We start from the raw sequence: 20897 nt of genomic DNA, 5'->3' as shown, positions 1-20897 counted from the left end.
TGCACTATTTACGTCGCAAAACAAATTTAGAAATTTTGAATTGAAGAACCATTGCGACGAAAAATGTTTAAAAGTCGCAAATTTTCCAATCACCTTGCGTCGTTTCTTAACTATCGTCGCAAATATTATTAATAAAAAAAAATAAAAAAAAATTTGTTTCTCTTGCGACGAAAATTTATATTAATGTCGCATATGTGCGACGTATATAAGAGATTCGTCGCCTTTTCTTCAGGGAACTTTTCGTTTTCAAGTTTGCGATGATTTTTGCGACGTAATTTGGAATCGTCGCAATATTTACTCATTTTTTAAAATTTGAATTTAAATTGTGCATTATTGCGACGATTTGTGAAGAAAACGTCGCAACACATGCGACTAAAACGTTTCGTCGCAAAAAAAACGTCGCCTGAAATGAAATTTGGCCTAGTGAACATGCAAATGAGTATACATAATCCACATCCAATCTATTCAAATCCGGTCGTACCTTATACGTACTACTTTCCAACGCTCAAGTCAGTTGCAATATAGCATTTAAACAAAATCAAGGATTATTATTAGTAAGAGAATGAAATTAGGACTATTAATTAACATATGTAAATAAGATGATTTGGATTTGGGCCCTTATTTGAATGTTGTTGTTAGTCCAAATGGGGCTTAAAATTAATTAAAATTGGATTTGTAACTAATTATTGGGCTAATAACCCCTACCAAATTTAATGATGAATGTCCTGATCAGCCCTCAATCCCCCCGTGATTCGCACGTGACCTTGGATAAACTCTTTTCTTCTCGCATTCATATAATAATGATGAAATTGCATGCATATATACATAAGTTGCTTTCAGGATTCAGTCTGGATTATTTCGGATTAATTGATCATTTTATAAATCATAAGCTGCTATCAAATCCTGTAACTCTTGAAATTAAAATGGGTAAATAATATATGTAAAATATTATTTTCTACACGATTTTCAATTTAGAAATACCGAAAAAAAATTGTAAAGTACATTTTTAATATCATATATTATTATATATTTCATATTATAGGTGAATGAAAAATAGAATTTACAAACAAACAGCTGAATCTGAATTAATAATCCTTAGTTGTGTTAGGGACCTTCATATGTAAAACCCTAATTTTATTTATAAGTAAAAGTGTAAGACACACTACCAAAAAATAGGGCTTTTGTGACGGATATTTTGTGACAGCCTACATCCGTCACCATTAGTGACCGAATGAGTGACAGATATGTGATTGAATGTACTACTAAAATTCAGAATTTTTTTATGACCAATATGTGACGAATTTGGGACGGATTTTGTGACAATCGAAACTCAGTCACATTTCGGTCACAAATCTTTTGACGGAAACTGATTCAGTCACAAATTAGTCACAAACTTTATATGAATAAAACAATTTGATCAATGTCGGTCACAAATCCGTCACAATATCCTGCCTGTCACACATCCGTCACATACATTTCGGTCACAAATCTGTCACATTTTATGTTTCGTCATTAATCCGTCACTATGTTTGTCCGGTCAGAAATAGTCACATATATTTCAGACACAAATCTGTCACATTTTATGTTTCGTCATTAATCTGTGACTACGCTAATTGTTGTGTTACTAGTTATTTTAATTTTTGTAAATTCATTTTAATACACCAAAATGAATAAATTGAAAATATAAAATCAATTTATTTATGTTTTTATTACTTTTTAATACACCAAAATGAATAAATTGAAAATATAAATTCAGCTTATTTGTGTTTTTATTACTTTTTTTAGTTCTACGAAATAGGAGATTGAATTTTTCAACATTTACTATTTTTTCTAGTAGGAAATTTATTTTCTTCTTAATTGATTAATTCAATTATATGTTAAATAAATTTTTTTATGTTCTCAAATATTAATTTGATTCTCTATATATTTACAGTTAGTTCTTAAACATATAATTAATTATTTTGAAGCAAACCTTAACTTACAAATATTAATACGACCTTATTTAATTTTTATATATTCCTTTTATTTTCCAAAAGTTGATATATATATATATATATATATATATATATATATATATATATATATATATATATATATATATATATATGTATATATATATAATAGTAGTTGAGCAAAGCAATTAACTCCCCCACTACGACACTACCGAGAATACTCTTCCCAAAATAAGGTTTTTATTTAAGAATACACATCTGCACTCTGCGAAATACAATTCCACACTCGCTTTAATTTTGTTTTTCTCCAATCCAACATCGCCAAACATCACCCATCGGCGACAACGGAAGAACACGGGATTAAAAAATTGCTATGGTTCGACAAGAGCTGAACAGTGGCGGCGGCGGACTGCAGATGATTTATGCGATTGAGGGACGGCGGCAACTTTTCTGGTCGACACACTACCACTTGGGCATACGGGTAAATCTCACAATTGATTTGTAAATACATATTAGGATTTTTTTTTTCTATTTCTATCGCAAATTCATAGATGGGTGAAAAATCGAGTAGAATTAGGTGGTTTCTAGCTAGATGTATTGATACAATTAGGCTATAAATTTTAGGGTTTCACAATTAAATCGTGTATCGTCAACCCTTTCATGGAGATTAGATGGATTGGGCTTTATCGGTAGATGGTGAATTTATTTTCTTTTTGAAATTTTTGTTTGAATGTGGTCCTCTAGGGTCTATCTTTTTAGGAATATCCCACCATTTAAAAATAAATTAATTTTCATCGAATTGTGGGTTTTTATATTAGAATGTCGATGTGGAGATTGGTGTATTATTGAATTGATGCATAACAAATGTGTGATCAGCATGTATTTGTATTCTTTGAAACAACTAACAATGCTTGTTGGTAATTCTAGTTGGATGATGTGAAGTAAAACATGGATCTTGAGGTTCAAGATGTTTAAGGTGCTGCACAGAAGATCTGCAGCTTTTTATTCTTCTCCCTCTTTACATGTGTACCTTATCTAGTGTTGTGCAGTTCTTTCTGCTAGTTGGTCCTCTTGTTGACTATAAATATTATCTTACGATTTGGAATGGTTTTTCATCGTGGATCAAAATATTTATTATGCATCTTAGAATTAGAAATCTAACTATATTTGTAGATTTGTTTCTGATCTTTGTTTTGCTTTCGTTTGGGGATATTTGTATTTTTTTATGACATGGTATTCAATACGGAAGCTATTATAATTTATAGTCACTTACTAAAGCTGGTACACAGTAATTCGCTAAATACTGCAATATGACCAATCCTTACATGCATTAGTTCATTATTTCAAAATTCCACCAAAGTCTGCATTGAAAATTATGATGAACTTATCCGGTATCTCAAATGATTCTTTAATAACTTCTCTGTACGTTTGTTTAAATTATGTCAATACAGATCAGTTAATTACTTGTAGTTTTGAACTTTTCCTTTTAAGCAAATTTCCTTGTCGGATTTATTTCATGATAAGTTGGTCTTGCTGTAATTTATAATTCCTCCTTTTTGTGTTAGAATGTCAGATGAACTTCAGTTATTAGCAGAGTTATGTGGAGGGGAAACTAGTGTTGGGCATGGATCATATGCTTCTCAAACACAAGATGAAATTGCTGATCAGGGTTGAGGAAGACATGATGGAGAGAAATATAGATGATAAGGCCATGTCTTTCCGATATTGAAGGCCGATAAAGAAAAAGTTGGTGTTAGGAATGTGACCTGAAAATTGAGGACACGAGTGATGGCAGTGACTCAAAAGAGAGGAGGAATATGAACGAGTTTAGAGCTCATAAGAGATTGTGGTTTTTGTAAATAAGATATTTATGGTTTGTAATATGTAACAAATTCTTAGCACTAGATACTACTAGCCACATGATGTTCTGAAATATTGGAAAAGAGGTGATTTTGTTTTAATATATTTATGCTTTGTGATTTTTTGTCAAAAAAAAATATTGTATGTTGATTTATTGTCAAAAATAATTATTGTAGTAAAATAAAGAAAATAAAAAAATTATGGTGCTATTGAGACGAGAAACGTGACAGATATTTGTGACAACCAATGTGACTGATTGCTTGTGACTGAAATTTGACGGAACATTTGTTACGGATGCACGTGACGGATTTTTTGTGACGATATTTATGACCGATTAATGACGGAACCTTGTGACAGATGAATGACACAAAATAATTGTGTATGACGGAATCCGTCACTTAATTTTGGGGAGTTCGACAAGGTATTTGTGACAGAATTGTCCGTCACAAAAGTGTGACGGATTGAAAAAAACCGTCACTGTTTTAATTAGTGACGAGGCTGTTTCTCACGGACGTATTCCGTCACCAACCCGTCACAAAAGCATGTTTGTGACGAATTTTCCTCAATTCAGTGTCAAAATTGTCCGTCACAAAAGCCCATTTTTTTGGTAGTGACAATTCAAGAAAATCCAATCTTATCCATTCCAAAAAAGCCTTGCCCAAAAATACCAATATAAGGTAAATGAAATTGGATATATATATATATATATATATATATATATATATATATATATATATATATATATATATATGTGTGTGTGTGTGTGTGTGTGTCCTTTTCTTATCTAGAAAATAAAAACATTTGTGGGAAGATTATAGGTACTTTGGTTCAAATTAAAGACTTTCTTGATTTAGAAACAACTAAGAAACAATTAAGGGACTTTCTTGACTATCCTCCAACTTTTTACACAACGTTACATTTACAAGTTATCACATATGTCTATATTTTTTTTATTATTCCATTTATCTCCTATTATAATAGACATAGTACCTATCACATAATATAATAATTTATTATTATTATTATTATTATTATTATTATTATTATTATTATTATTATTATTATTATTATTATTAATATTATTTTATAGCTCTCGCCTCAATATTAATTTATCATTTATCAATTGATTTAGTTAAGAATTAATTCGCGCTCAACGGCTCAAGTAATGCATGAAAACCTTCAACTATATGCATGAAAACAGTGCTTTTATAATCTAATTATTAAATGACTTTTTTTTTTTTTAGAAAAATTAAATGACGATTACAATACAAGTTGAACTATGCATGCAAAGTCGGGATATAAATAACAAAAACCAATTAAAAGTAACTAAACTAAAATAACTAAATTTATAAAAAAAAATTAGAATTATTTTCATAATGTATTTATTAATTTAACACACAATTATAAATTAATACGACCCCCCTTTATATAAAACATAAAATAAATAATAATAAACTAATTACTACGAGTTTATTTAAAATTTTAAGGTCAATAATTACCTATTTACAAATAATAGAAACAAGTTTATTTTATATTATTGATTCCTAATAACAATATAATAATACTATTTACAATTAATACTAATAAATATGTAACACCTTCTTCTTCTTCTTCTTCTTCTTCAAATTCTTAGTTCCTACGTCCATTATTCTCCGTGCATGCAGTAACACCTTCACAGGGGCGGAACCAGGATTTTTCGGTAGGGGGGGCCGAAAAGTTTAGAGAATCAATAAAAATATGGCGGGGGTTCGGGGGCAGCGCCCCCGAATTTTTTTAGGGATATTTATAAAGAAAACCAACAAAAATAAGTAATGAGTAATAGATCTTTTTGTCAAAACAATATTCATAAACTTATATAAAATAAATTGCAATATATAACACTAACATTTTGTTGAATAAGTAAAAGTGTCATAAAAAATAAAATCTTGAAATACATAGAAATTCGATAGAGTGAAAACTTTAAATATTGAAAGAAAGAAAAAAATTACATTCTTTTTTATGTTATTTTATTTTTTTATCATAAGCTTTAATAGAGATTAGGGCTTGAGATTGCAAAAAATATTTTATAGAATAATAAATTATAACAGAAAATTAAATTTAAAAGGTGGAAATAATAATTTACCTTTTAATGTGGGCTATATATAAATATTTGTAAATAAAAAATCATTATATAATGGTAAATAAAAGTTAATATACTAACCAATTACTAATTATTTGTGTATATATCTATCCAATATCTATAAATTTTAGTATATATATAATAGTAGTAAAAAAAATAAAAAATTCTGGGGGGACAACAGCCCCCCCTTGCCCTAGTGTAGTTCCGCCAATGCACCTTCATCAATATAACTAATCCAAGTTTATCCCAATAAATAATATATAATTATTAAACAAAATAACAACAACAACAATAATAATAATAATAATAATAATAATAATAATAATAATAATAATAATAATAATAATAATAATAATAATAATAATAATAATAATAATAATAATAATAATAATAATAATAATAATAATAATAATAATAATAATAATAATAATAATAATAATAATAATAATAATAATAATACATATACCTTGTACTTCAAGAACTATTGAAGAAGGGGTGATTCCTCTCACGGATCTTGTGTTTATTCCAAGCCAAAACAGTTTTGCCAAAAAAATCTAGGAGACGCAGCTTATCGGATTTGAGAGACAGGTACCGATCAACTTCGCCTTCACGAACAAGCCTAAAGAGTGCATTTGAGATAGACTCGTTTCCTTGGAGTACGTCCTCGGAAAAAACCCTTAAAGACTGACGTACTCTCTTGAATTTCTTTCTGGTGGAGGGGTTCATCCGGTCGGATACAACGGGACCGACGTAGGGTTGAAGTGCGTCTCTGAAAGGCCGACATACAGACATGGCTCGACCTTTGGCTTCGATCGAACCAATCCTGTTTAAAATATCGCCTAGGACTCCGATGGGCAGATCCGTAATTACAGCCATTGTATTTATATTATACGTACTTAGCTTGCATGTGTTATTATTTCTTCTTAATTCTCTTTCATCAACTTATAAACTATAACTCACATATATATATTATTTGGAAGAATTAAAACAACCTCGAACACTACCCTTTTGAAAGAGACCTCAGATAATGTTTTTTAATTTATTATTCTTTTTTTGATTGAAAATGAAATATATATGGTCATATATAGCCACTCTTTTATTTTTGGGAAGATTAAACACTTAGAAAAGAAAAATGGGAGAGCACAAGAAATGTTTATTTAAGTAGTGATATTATAAACGGGGAAATGTCGTGCTCGTACGTCCTTTTGTTTCTCAATTTGTGTTTCGTTGTGTTTTTTTTCTCTCTATTTCTCGTTTCGGTATATTTCTGACAATCGATCGATCTTTTCTAGCTTACTTTGAATTTTGTTGTGCCTTTTCTTCCACGCCCCCCTTATTTTTCTTCAACAAATTAAAGTTGAAAGTGATTTTTCTTCCATCAATTCTTTAGATGTTTGTCACAATTTATTTTGTTAATGCATTAATTAGTTTCAGCAATTTAAAAGAAAAAATTATATTAAGTATTTTGTGCATGGGGTTTTTGTTTTGAAAAGTTGTAATAAGCCATCCTTCAATCATGTGATTCTTATTCTCATTATATTGGTGGATATATATATCAAAGCAATTTAAGCGAAATTAAATTAAATGAATACTACTCCAAAAAGCTCAAACATGGCAAGCATGCTAATTATAAATTCTCCATAATCAATATTTAATCAATCAAGCCAAAATATATATATATATATATATATATATATATATATATATATATATATATATATATATATATATATATATATATATATATATATATATATATATATATTGGTAAGAACAGAACATCTGGTGTATTTGTATGATGTATGATGTAATTTTTATTACCAGAAACTTTTGAAATTAGGAATAAGATGTATGTTGAATAAAAGAATACATTGCATAAATAATATACATTGAAGTTTGAACTCTTAAATACATTGAACAAATAGTAGAATGAATAAGATATACGGAAAAAAAAAAAACTTTTTTTTTACTGAACATAAATAATATCAATTATAAATTTATAATTTCACAGATTAGTAAGCTATTAATTAATGTAAAAATTAATAATTATTAATTTATCGATAAGTTCATATTTCGCTAAATTAATAAAATTTTGATGGTCTTAACCGTGTTAATTTATAGAAGTTTAACTATATATATAAAAACTAATAATCCAAACGTCGGCGTCTAATTAATTTCCCTCCTCTTGTTCGTCTTTCATCGGTAGGGGATATGCATTGTTCATGCAAGGCGCACCAATCATAGGATCATACGCCTGCGAACGGCACGACGGGCACCGGTTCTCCTCCAGCAGAAACCGAACGATGCAATGCGAATGAAACACATGGTCACAGTAATATAGCTTCGATATCTGATCCCCAATAACAGGCCGGGTCGAACAGATACCGCAAACTTCCATCTCCTTAACCAATCCCTCTTGATCGACGTTTTCAACCCGGACCCGCTTAAGATTCTCCACAAGAAATATGTAGAAATCCGGGTCGTCGTCGTCGACCCGAAGCTCCCTATCGAACAATCCCCACAGGCAAACCGTCAACGGGATCAGCTTCTCCGGTCTCACCGCCCTTTCCATGGCCCCACCGAGCGCCTCGTCCTCTCGCTGGATGGTCACAACCCTAAAATCCACCGCCACCGGAATCATGATGTCGACGTCGCGTAGATTCTCCCGGACGAAAGCGAACGCCTCGTCGTTGAATTTATTAATCTCGTCTCTGGTCATCCAGTAGTCTTCCCATCGGCTACTTAGGTCCATATCGAGCAGTACGGTCAAACATGGATCCGGACCGTTTGAATCACAATCTACGGGGAAATCGGACGAGAATCTCTCGGAATCGATGATTTGATCTCCACCTTCGATTGTCTTGACGACGAAGTCGGTTCGGATCTCGAAGAGGATGGTCGTTTTACCGGGGTGGAGTGTGTGCTTGCAGGATGAAGCTACTTCTTCATCAATGGAGAAATTGTAGTGATATTCATATCCCAATACTGTACGTGCTGCTGCCATTATTCAAGCAGAAAAGCCAAAGTTGGTCAACATATAAAGAAAACATTTGATACCTTCTCTTATTTATATACTAATCAAGTAGCATCTAATTAATTTCCTGGTTAATCGGAAAATTAATTAGATATACACATGGTTATTTACACTAGGTGGACACTGTAGATTTAATCCATAGAGTACACATATACATATGGGTGTATGTGATTATGTTTAATTCTACGGTTCGAATCTACGAACGTAAATAACCAGATGTAGCATCTAATTTTTGCACAACGCACAAGTTGAGTAATTACAAAGATTCCAAAAGGAAAAAATATTCACCTAGTATACATGCATGCATGCTAATAAATAATTATTCAAAAACTTCTTCATCAATATTTAATTGTATTTATTATTTATTTTTTGCATATATATTAAATGATAAAAGATCATGCAAAACATATTAAAAGACAATGTGTGTATATACATAATACAATAGGCATGACAATTTGACTTGAATATAGTGAATATTGTGCGTAAGGGTTATATACTAATTATATACACTTGGCATTTCAAAACTATATATATACTTGAAAATATCACTTAAACTATGAAAATCTTCATATATGCCCACAAAAAAATATACCTTTGCATAAAACCCCCTCAAATAATTAATCGTCGAATCATGATCGCGTGATCTCAATAAATTTAAATGAATAGTAAAAAATATCCTCGTATTTATCACGCATTTATTTTAAAAAAAATAGTAAATGCAGTTGGAATGTTACTTAATGCAAATTTCGTACATTACAAATGAATTTAGTGAGGAATATGTTGCAAATGTTTAATTGGAACTGTCATTTTTTCGATAGAAAATATTATATATAGGATTCAGATATCTTAAGCCTAAAAATATTTATCATTATCTAGACAAAATAAAATGTTTTTTCATATTTTTAGGGTAAATTTCATTTTCCCCCCTTCTATTCTCGATTGCATCAATTTGCCCCTTGCATTTGAAAAATTGTCTCAACGTGACCCTCGTTGTTAGTTGTCAGACATTTGATCAGTAACACCGTTTGATCTAAGATCTGATATTGCAAAAACTCCACCTCTCTCAATTTAAATAATTATTACAAAAACAAAAAAAAAATAGAAAAAAATAATTGAAAAATTCAAGAAAACGAGGAAACATAATCCACGACGCCAACCACAATTTTTTTTCTTAATAATTATTTAAACAAGGAGGAGTGACTTTTTTGTAATTTGCAAACTTAGATCAAACGGTGTGAAAGGTAAAAGGTCTGAAACTAACGGCAACGGCCATAGTGAGATAGTTTTTCAAGTACAGGGAGGCAAATCGATGCAATCAAGAGTAGAAAGGGGTAAATTGATATCGGACCAAAGTATTAGGGGGGAAAGTGGAATTTACCCTTTTTTTTTATTACCAATCAAATATACTGTGCTCCTTTTACATGAGCCGGATGGGCCATTTGGCCCACATTTTATATTTTTGGGTTCGGTTCGACCCGACCCGGTAAATTAGTAGCCCATTTCTATATTACTCTGTTATGGTGTGGAAAAAAGAAAGCTAAGAAATTAAAAAAAAAATGGCAATTCAATTCATGAATCTAAACCCCCTCTTATCCAAACAAAACCCTCTCATCATCCAAAATCGAAGCTCAATTTCTCTAACCAGAAGAGTCCAATTGTCCGTGAATGCGGCGGCGGCGGCGTTATCAGTTTCAGCGCCGTCGTGGGAGGAGCGAATTCCCCCAAATGTCCTTCGCCGGAAGCTCGACCCGACGTGGCGGGGCGGGTTCAGCCTAGGGGTAGATTTGGGATTGTCTCGCACTGGCCTTGCCATTAGCAAAGGCTTCTCCGTTCGCCCTTTAATGGTACTCACAAACACATTTTCAGTGTGTGCGTGTATGTATGTATATGTATGTATATATAGATGTGTGTATGTATATATGAGATGGGTTTTTGTGGTGGTTTTATTTTAGGTTGTTGAATTAAGAGGGCAGAAGCTTGAGCTGAGACTTCTTGATATTGCTGAAATTCAGGTTTTGATTAAAAAAATAAATTATATTTGTTTATATTAAACATTATATATTGTGGGATGAATTTTATTATTTTTTATTTTATTTAAATTATTAGGAAGTTGATGAATTTATAATTGGGCTACCGAAATCGAGTGACGGAAAGGAGACGGATCAGTCGAATAAAATTCGTACAGTGGCCGGGAGGCTCGCAGTTCGTGCTGCCGAGAGGTTAATAATTTCCATTTTATTCGGGTCCAATTAGATTTCGTTTAACGGATAATTTGCACCTTTGTTGAACATGACATACTGTTTCTGAACATGTTTTTCTAAATTATTTTTCCGAAAATTAGTACAATTCTCAAATATTTAGAGCAATTATTTTTTAATAATGATTTCGATTTTAGGGGATGGAGAGTATATTTGCAGGATGAGCATGGAACAACTACTGAGGCTCTGGATCATATGATAGCCAAGTAAACTAAAAAAAATAATGATATATGGATTTATAAAAATCGAGCATCTCGAAATTTTATTTCATAATCATCGTTCTTTTTTCTTCTTCTTTACAGCGGCCTCAGTAAATCTGACCGTCAAGGGAAAATCGATGCGTATGCTGCAATGGTGAGCAATCAATTCAACGAAACCATTATTATTTCTCGAAAATCTGTTACATTGATTACAATGATGATGATATTCCCTTTATTTTTATTTGTCTATTATTGCAGAAGGTGCTTGAAAGATATTTTTCGGATTCGGGGAAGGGAATCGAACTCGTTGTGCCCAAGCAAGTGGAACTTAAGAACAAGTTGCTAAAAGGTCCACCCAAGGATCTCGATTTTTACCCAGAACAAAATCAAATTTGATAAGCTACTGCGTTAGTTAATAACGTATAACTTGACTTTAATGTAATTTGGGACGGTACTACGGATCAAAATAGGAAAAGTGAGGTTGCGTTTTTAAATACGTGTTTTTTTATTATTGTTATTTTCCATGTATGTAATACAATGGAAAGTTTAAAACTTGGTAATTATGAATTGCACGGGGGCCGTGCATCGGTCGAATCTAATCGGATTACCTCTTAAATTTGTCCTTCGAGCTTCCTTCTGAATTTTGATGTATCTTGTGACCTAAACGAAAATAATATTAATAAGACCAAATACTTTAGAACAGAGCTTTCTTATGATATCTATAATGGGGTAATTAGATATCTTACCGTGCGATAAAGAAGACATTATTTAGAAGCTGTGGAATCACCATAACTTTCTTCGAGACTGGCAAGCTTCGACACCGGTTTATTATGTTGACCCTCGATCTTGAAGATGGTGGCGAAACGGTAGTTTCTTCTTGGTTTTAGTTCTCCAAGAACTTCAGTTTACGGTCTTCCTTCACTGCTATTCCCGGCACAGGATTCGCCTAAAGCAGAAGTTATGAACATGAAGAAATGGAGTAAAAGGAAAATCATTACCTTATATAAGTTGAGACGAGGAAAAATGCGTCATCTTCAAACAGCTAAAGCCGACTAGAAATTGGCATTTGTAAAAATGTAACCTCGTACCTGATGGAGACCTGGTTCGGCTGTCAACCTGACGCTCAAGCTCAGCTAATCAAGCAAAAATCAGAGTATCGGTTCCGTACAAATGACAGTACCTATCGCCCGAGCCAAGAGCCCGAGCCGAAACTCTGGAAAACCGGCGCAATAATAGTATACCCACTTCAATTCTACGCAGATTTCCTCACCTTTTTGTTGGGAAAACATTTTTTCCCAGTTTAAAATGGAAAAAATACTCCCATTTTCCCCCTCAAACTACTTTACCCTAGCATTTTACTCTTCGACCAAACAAGAAGAATATTTTACTTAATATTTCCACTATTTTACGGGAAAGGTTGTGTATAGTTGGAAGCAGTAGTGAAAGTATACTGGTGATTCGGAGTATGGAGAGGCTTTTGTAGACACCTTACCACTTTTGCCATATTAGGACTCGACCAAAAGACCAATGCTTGGAATTAATTTTGGAAGCAGTTTACATGTAGGCTTCGTATCCTTGTCATCGTTGTGCAGACATGTGAGCTCACTCTCCAGCATTGCATAAGCATCGGCAAATGCCTGCATCAAGCAATAATATTTGGAATAAATAACGTCATCAATTCCAGTAAAGAATAATAGACAGGAATAATGGACAATATTAAAGCAGTATGAATGGTCAAATCAAGAATGCCACTTGACCTTAATACATTGATGTATACGAAAACAATTTCTCCCAACATTATTTGTCAGAAATAGAGGATCATCAATGTAAAGTGGATCGATACTGCAAAACAAATAGTTGGTGAACAAATGAAAATAGCAAATTGCGAAGGTGGATAAAAAACAAATCAAGGTGTTCTTTTACCTGCACCCACGTTCCCTATTTAAATATACCCCACTTCCCTGTACTGAAATACGCATCTGCCGTGGGTCAAAGACATTCCTGAACAAAAGATGGTCCGATCAATATGATGGATAGACATGTCTTGGTAAATGAAATATTGCCGAAGTACATTCAAAAAAAAGGTTTATTAATATTCTATGAAGCTTTTTACTTACCCAAAGAAATACAGAAAATCCATCAAGAGGCTTCCATAGTTCTACAAAAATAATTTTAAAAGAACATTATTTGACTGCAGACATGCGCACTGGTCTCAACAAAATTGAAGGGCAATTCAAGTTTACAGTTCAACTCAAAATTATAGTTTACATGGGCAAACCAGATCTTCACAAACTCATACACGCAGATAAAACACTAATGTAGAATATAGAGGGATGAAAACAAAAGGGTAGAAAAGAGTAGAGTATAGACCCTCCCACCCTCCTCCCTACATACCTTACCTAATTTTGGTTGCTAGACTAATGAAGAGCACACAGTTGTTAGATGCTTAGATGCTAATTTTTTTTGGAGATGGTAATACCAATCCAAATGGCAAAAACGTAAAAACAACAGGCAGAAAAGAATCTATTGCAATAGTAAACTAAGCAAAACTATCTCCAAAAGATCAACTAACAATACTTGATTTATAGGTCGGCCGTGATGATGCTCATGCTGCAGAAAACGTGTGATCAACAATATCTGTCAAATGAAGAATAACACGAAACGTAAGCAAGTTTATACAAGAGAGAAACATAAGTACCACGAAAAGTCAATTCTAAAATGCTGAAATTTGAAGAGGTATTACAATGAAACTTCAGAACACGAGCAATATTGAATAACTAGGAATAGGTCTTCAAACGGGTGAGAAACTACAAATCTGCTGTAATATTTATACAACAAGAACTTACCAGGCAATATGAGCTTAAACCACCTGAATAAGACTGGTCCAAGCTACGGTCAGCCAAGAACTGTTTTAGCACCAAAGCAAGAGGCGTAACAGCCGGAAATCGCTCAGTAAGATCTTTAACCTGCACAGGTGAACTCGAATCATCAGAAAGTAAGAATGACTAAACACGCACCTCTGAGGCCAGGCAAAATACATTAAAGGAGCAACTGAAATTAAAAGGATCTGAATTCAACAATTTAGAAACATCCAAGTATCAGAAGAGCATTTAACACTGCTTTGAACCAACATATCAAAAACTTTGATGCAAACAATTACCAGGCCAGTTGTCAGAAGTCCAGTGTGTGTAGGAGACTTGAAACTAATGTCAAGACGAACTGATTCGAATCCTTCATTGACATCATTCCTAGTCTTACTGAACGTTGGTGTAGTGTCCTCAGAACCAATTGCATCAGCCTGAAAAGTGCTGCCTTCTTCAGAAGCTACCAGATTTGCTTCTTCCTTTGGTATATGAACATTTGACAGAGTGGAGACGAGATCTTGTGGAACCTCCACCACAAGCATTATGATAGGTATCTAATAGCAATGAAAAAAGAGGAGGTAGATGTGAGAGGCGAACAAAATGAATAGAAGAAAGGATAAATTTGTTGGTGGCATTACAGCAGTGTTTTCTACAATCTTGAGAGAATCACTTTTGACCCATTCCTGATTTGCAAGATACCTAGCAGCATGCTGCAATGAGAAAAGCTCCACAAAATTAATAACCTAGATCGATTAAAACATTAAATGATGCACTGTATTACTAGACATCCGGCCAAATAAAATATTGCTTCAATCAGAGGTAAATCATAGGAAAATAGGTAAAAAGAATTTAAGCAAAGTGGTGCTGTGGTACCTGTACAACAAAAACATGACCCATCCCCCATCACACACACAGAAAGAGGAAAACAAATAAGGGGTGGTAAACGGACGCAAAATCCGATGAAGTAGAGAGACTTCGACTTTAACTTTTATCATCCACATTTAACTCTTACAAGTTTCAACTAGGTAGTGGACTCTTACATATCAACTTGGTAATGGACTCCAACATATTTAAATTAGACAAAATTAGATTGACTCATTGGTCCTCCATTTCACTTCAGTTAAGTGTTCTAGATTGTTTGAGGCCATTGAGGGGAATAGTCGGCTCAGACTGGAACTAGAGTTGGACATAGTTTGCATAAAGCATCTGCCTATACTGGATTGACAACTCTTGGAACTTGAGTCAATTATTCAACAATTAAGTATGCATAAAGAAACAAAAATCAATTGAGATCGATTTTTGTGCCTTCCAGCCTACCTGAAGGCAAGTTTCTTTAATGCCGTTGCGTCCCTCTAAGATCCCTGCTTCTTTAATAGGTTCCTGAAAAGTAACCGAATATGAGGCCGGATTTATAAAATTTATCTTGTTTCAAGAAAATGCGTACTACCAATATTGTTGTTTTCTCACCAAATTCCTGACAGGAGGAAGACAAACCACAAGGTCTACATCACTAGATGGCAGGGATAAACCAGTTGCATTTGAACCATAAATATTTGTTCTAGAACGAGGCCATAAGACTTGTAGAGACCGTGCCACACGCTTAACGGCCCAATTAATGTAAGGCTTCCTGATCAAGTTCTCAGCAGCAACCTTAAACATTTGAAATAATTATGAGCATCAGCAACTTGCAGAAACAGTATTCAGTAATACCTGCAGGTAGCTCGAAATTCAAATATAATACATGCTACTAATCTAACATTTTATACCTGCTTGCAGAAATAGTTGATTTCATCATGCAGAATATCATGAATCAGTGACAGAGATGCCTTGCGTGTGGAAGAGTTCTGTGATTCAGGGGGTTGTAGAGGAAATATAACATCTGGCTGAGGAAACAAGACAAGTTAGAAAGTAAAAAACGAAGTAAAACATAAGCCCTCAATGCCATCAGAAATTGCTGTATTGTATAAGAGAAATACATACATGTTCTTGATCACGAGCTAACTGGGAAATTGCAATAAGCCGATCCTGAAGCAATGTTCCAGCTAAAGGCTGCGTCAACTGACGGGCTGAAAGGCCTTTGTTCCTCCAAGAAGGCCAAACCACTTCACTCCCTTCTATGGGCATGCAAGCTTCTTCAAAGTTGACTCCATCATGGAGCCAACCTTTGACACCCCACTGCCTTGGGCTAGAGCTACCGGACCGAACAGTAGGAAAACCCCTATGTTTTCTCGAATCACTAACCGGAGAGGGAGGGGGTGGTCGAGGAGCACGTGGAACACAGAGGACTACAGGAGAAGGCGGCCGCTTAATCCGAGGCTGTTCTCGTCTGTTCAGAGGAACACAAGGGCTTTTATGGTCATAACTATACTTAAACTCTGATCTTGATCTTTCCCTCGACATACTCGGGATGATTATTGGTCTCAAAATGGGATATGGAAGTGAATCCACAGTCTTCATTTCTCCATCACCCGAAATATTGGAAATAGACCCAGAAACACTCTCCTCTGTACCACCTTCAGCCATCGTTGAGGAAGAATGCAGAACCTTGCTACTAATTTCACCTCCAGGGATAACATAACCAAGAGCCCCTGGGCCTAAAGGATCGAATGGAGAGCAAAAAGAAGCAGTAGATGGAGAGGTTAAACCATTTGTACTATAAGAAGAGGAGAAGGCAACCATATCATCAACAGCTCGGTTCATATCTGCTTCTCTCCAAGCCCAGGAGCTATCATCCGAACAAAGAGAAGGAGGCCGAGAGAAACTGGTCCCTGGATGATCAGATGAATCCCAATACATCACGCCACCACCAAAATATTGGTTATAATCCACTCCACTAATTGCATGTGTCTCTAACTCTTCTTCCGACATCCAGCTTCTGTCATGATCGTCTATTAGTTCCTGTGAATTCGGGACATCGTGAAAGTCCATCATTTCACTGGAAATGGTCCTTTCATCCTCAGAAGTGGCTGCGCCACACTGCACACTTTGAGCTGCGACACTTTGCTGAAAAGAAGACTGGCGCCTTGAAATGAACTCAGAGTCATAATTACAAGTAACTGATGGAACTAGTCTATTAACACCACGCACCGTAGGGGGCCAATCTAAACTCATTGCCGAAGGTCTAGTTATAACTCCATTATAAGCACTAATGTCAATAGGTGAATTTCTTACTTGTAAAGTTTGTAAAAAAGAATGGTGGAAATGATTTTGCAAATGGTGACCAACATCAAGATGCAATCTATCAGTAGCAGCAGGACGATGTGTATGGACTGAAGGATGATTGGGACGTATGTTGGGCCATTCATAAGAAACATGTGTCGGGGAACTTGTGGCCCCAACTCTAAGGAAACTAAGACTTCCTTGCTCCTGAACCATAGAGGGTTTTTTCACCTCTGGTTCGCCACCTTTCATTTGTTTCCCTTTACAACTTGATGCATAACTTCTAGAGCCAATCATTCTTGTGCACGACTTGTCATTATATTCGACCACAGGCTCAATGGCTTTGGCACCAAAATTCAAAGACTCGTCCACAGTAGTTTCTGTATATTGTGCAGCGTTATCTGTACTTAAATTACTGCCAATATCTGGATTTGCATCAGGCCTGTCAAAGTGACTAACAGCATTTTTTGACACATTCGCAAAAGTTGAACATCCAGAAGTCCGAACAGAAGTGGAGGGTGCCTCTTGACAACTAACAGAGGCAGGGGCAACTTCAGTCAATTTTGATTGACAACAACCAACCTCAGAACCATTGGAGCCAGAGCTTTTAAGTTTTTTCCTTTCTTTTCTATTCTTCCTTGGAGCGCCTCGTAATTTTCCATTATTCACTCCTTTAACAGGTTCCTGGTGGTGATCAATGAGTTAGAAACTAAGCTACCATTCATGTCAATTAACTTTATATAAAAGTAAAAACAAGCACAACCATAACATCTGCTGATAAGAGATTCCCCTGCGCAACATCCTCTTTTCGAACTTCACATTCGAACTTATTGGATTGTCTAATATTTTCATCTCTGATACACACTATTTCATCCCCTTTACCCTGAAATATCGATGAAATCAGTAAAAACTTTGCAATACAAAGAGTCCTCTAATTTTTTGATTGTATTTCTGGATTGATGAGGTTCGAAGAAATAAATACCTTAGTAGGATCAATAGGTTTCGAATCATCTTGACAAGGTCTTGGAACGGGATTTGACTTTTTATTGCGGTTCTTCCCCTTTTTCTTACGGTTATTTGCAACATGTTTTTCGGTTGATTTCTTTGCATGAGAGTTCTTGTTTCCCTCTCCTAGTAACTCAATTTTTGTGCAATCTAGGGAGATAACCATGAGTAGCTCTCGTAATTTTCGCAGTATGATGTCAGCAATGCTATTTACACAGTCCAGAGAGCTGTAAAAAAGTTTCTCAGTACCATGTCCACCATTCTGTGCAGCAGATGACAGAGCGGAAACAACCTGAAGAATATACAAACTATTGAAAATACAATACAATGGAGACATATTCCCAGAAACTTGTGCAGGGTTGGCATTCCATTTCTTCTTTGAACCTACTCCTCCGACTTTTGCAATATCTTGTCTATGGAATGAGGTCGAATCACGTCTCGGTAATCTATCGTGATCGCCAGAGGACCAAATTTTATCATCGAAGAAGGGAATTTTGCCATTTGCTATATCAGCTGTCTGAGATTTTCAATAAGAAGATATCAGAGAGTACATTTAACAAGAAAATGACCACATAAAAATGAAACTAGCAGATGATTATGCATAAGTTTGCATACAGATCCACAAGAAGATTTCCATTGAAAAAGAAAAAGACAAAAAACGGGTTGTGCCAACACGTGACAGTCGAACAAAACAACGTTTGGATTTCACTTATCACCGCTTGAATAAAATAAACAATGCGAAACTACACTCAGTAACAGAAATTCATAACAAACAGACATATCATATATCAATAAAAGTATATATATATAACAAAGTACCAGCGAGCGCGCAGCTTTTCCCAAGTAAGCAAAATAGACCTTCTTCTTCACAGAATCATCCAATTTGTCCCACCAATCGACACAGCCTTTCTTCCTCCAAAACAAATTCGCTGCCACACCAGCAGCATTCATCCTTTCCTTCAATTTTACCCCTCTTTTCTTCCCACTGTTACTATTCAACCAGGCCAACCTCAAAGCAACCTCCATTCTATTCACAACAAACTCCTCTAAACTATAATACCCCTTCGCTTTCAACCACCCCATCTCCGCCCACTCCCCCGCCATCTCCGCCTCCTCTCCTCCCCTCAAAAACTCCCCATTGGTAATTTCGTCCATAATTTCAACAAACCTACTCACATCCTCAACTAAACCCTCGGAAACACACGCCGCGTCAAGGCGGGGGAATCCATCCCCTTTCGAATCGCCGCCCTCGCCTTCCGTCGAGCTGAACAGCTCCACCGACTCGCGAATTGCGCGTCGGGCGGGATCAAACTCGGCGAATCGCGATAGCAGCCCGTCGGATTTCCGGTAGCAGAGGGTGGGGAGGGCAGAATCGTCATTCTGCGGGAGGTCGGGGAGGATGATGAAGCGGCCGTAGCCCTGCGATTGGAGCTTCTCCTTCATCTGGATGATGATTGCGGTGACGCTCGGGTGGACGGTTGTGAGGTGCGCGCGGCGGTGGTGCACCGAGAGGGAGGAGAACCATCGGAGCACGGCGGGTCGGGTGTTCGGACCCGGAGCCGGGTTCGGGTTTCCCCTGGGGATTTGGGAGTGGTAGAGGGAGATATGGGCGGTGAGGGAGTCGAGGAGCTGTTGCCTCGAAGTCATCGGAATATTCGGCGGCGGGAATTCTCCGGTGCGGCGAGGTGTTTGAGTGGAGAGGTGATCATCAAATAAACAGAAAAAGGAAGGAGAAGAAAATATAATGCAATTTGTATTAAATATTTATTTTTCATTGTTTTTTAAATAGCACTTACCCCCACTATAGTTTGAACATTATGCACGTGACCCCCTTTTACTTTTAAAAATAGCACGTGACCCCCTTGTATTAAATCATTGTTTTTGAAATAGCACTTACCCCCATTTAGTTTGAATATTATGCACATGACCCCCTTTTACTTTTAATATAGCACATGACCCCCTGGTATTAAATCATTTTTTTTCAAATAGCACTTACCCACCATTTAGTTTGAACATTATGCACATGACCCCCTTTTACTTTTCATATAGCACATGACTCCCTTGTATTAAATCATTGTTTATGAAATAGCACTTACCCCCATTTAGTTTGAACATTATCCACATGACCCCCTTTTACTTTTCATATAGCACATGACCCCCTTTATTAAATCATTGTTTTTGAAATGGCACTTACCCCCTTTAGTTTGAACATTATGCACATGGCCCCCTTTTACTTTAATATAGCACATAACCCCCTTGTATTTTTCTACTTTTAAAAATTTCTTCTTCCTAATGAGCATGAATATTTACCAAATGAAATATCTAGGGGGTTATTTGCTTATATTAAAATTACAAGGGAGTTATGTGCACAAAGTTCAAACTACAGGGAGGTCATGTGCTTATATTGAAAGTACAAGAGGGCTATGTGAACAAAACTCAAACCACA

At 35.1% G+C, this 20897-nt stretch overlaps 2 protein-coding genes across 3 annotated transcripts; one reads left to right on the top strand and one right to left on the bottom strand.

The window, feature by feature from the left end:
• Positions 1–10493: 10493 nt before the first annotated feature.
• Positions 10494–12039, top strand: LOC105965586 (Polynucleotidyl transferase, ribonuclease H-like superfamily protein). The gene is made up of 6 exons (XM_012990151.2): positions 10494–10809; positions 10918–10977; positions 11072–11184; positions 11361–11429; positions 11526–11577; positions 11682–12039. The coding sequence occupies exons 1-6, from the start codon at positions 10522–10524 to the stop codon at positions 11817–11819; spliced, it is 720 nt and encodes a 239-aa protein (XP_012845605.2). The 5' UTR covers positions 10494–10521; the 3' UTR covers positions 11820–12039.
• MEE44 (Nucleotidyltransferase family protein) lies at positions 11888–20214 on the bottom strand. 2 transcript variants are annotated; one of them, XM_012990148.2, is made up of 17 exons: positions 19271–20214; positions 18429–18968; positions 18210–18329; positions 16268–18130; positions 16054–16170; positions 15755–15937; positions 15605–15667; positions 14926–14997; positions 14584–14841; positions 14270–14389; positions 14001–14060; positions 13541–13581; positions 13347–13424; positions 13181–13265; positions 12512–13060; positions 12170–12369; positions 11888–12083 (listed from the first exon to the last, which is right to left on the bottom strand). In XM_012990148.2, exons 1-15 carry the CDS (start codon positions 20096–20098, stop codon positions 12929–12931), a joined length of 4560 nt encoding a protein of 1519 aa, XP_012845602.2. In that variant the 5' UTR covers positions 20099–20214; the 3' UTR covers positions 11888–12083; positions 12170–12369; positions 12512–12928. The 2 variants fall into 2 exon arrangements, with proteins under 2 accessions (XP_012845602.2, XP_088669021.1); XM_088812895.1 differs by having other exon boundaries at positions 13996–14060; positions 19271–20209.
• Between the last annotated feature and the right edge of the window lie 683 nt (positions 20215–20897).

This window comes from Erythranthe guttata, chromosome 14 (genome assembly GCF_056151865.1).
Source record: "Erythranthe guttata isolate IM_541 chromosome 14, IM_541, whole genome shotgun sequence".
Taxonomy (NCBI): domain Eukaryota; kingdom Viridiplantae; phylum Streptophyta; class Magnoliopsida; order Lamiales; family Phrymaceae; genus Erythranthe; species Erythranthe guttata.
This window is presented reverse-complemented; position numbering and strand designations above follow the sequence as displayed.

Bases quoted from the DNA above. Each gene is read 5' to 3' on its own strand.
- MEE44 (XM_012990148.2), bottom strand. From the start codon at position 20,098: ATGACTTCGAGGCAACAGCTCCTCGACTCCCTCACCGCCCATATCTCC. The intron at 16,171-16,267 runs GTATGTATTTCT...TTGTTTCCTCAG, and splicing joins TAGCTCGTGATCAAGAACAT to CCAGATGTTATATTTCCTCT. The intron at 15,938-16,053 runs GTATAAAATGTT...CAAATGTTTAAG, and splicing joins TCAACTATTTCTGCAAGCAG to GTTGCTGCTGAGAACTTGAT.
- LOC105965586 (XM_012990151.2), top strand. From the start codon at position 10,522: ATGGCAATTCAATTCATGAATCTAAACCCCCTCTTATCCAAACAAAAC. The intron at 11,185-11,360 runs GTTAATAATTTC...TTTCGATTTTAG, and splicing joins GCAGTTCGTGCTGCCGAGAG to GGGATGGAGAGTATATTTGC. The intron at 11,430-11,525 runs GTAAACTAAAAA...TCTTCTTTACAG, and splicing joins CTGGATCATATGATAGCCAA to CGGCCTCAGTAAATCTGACC.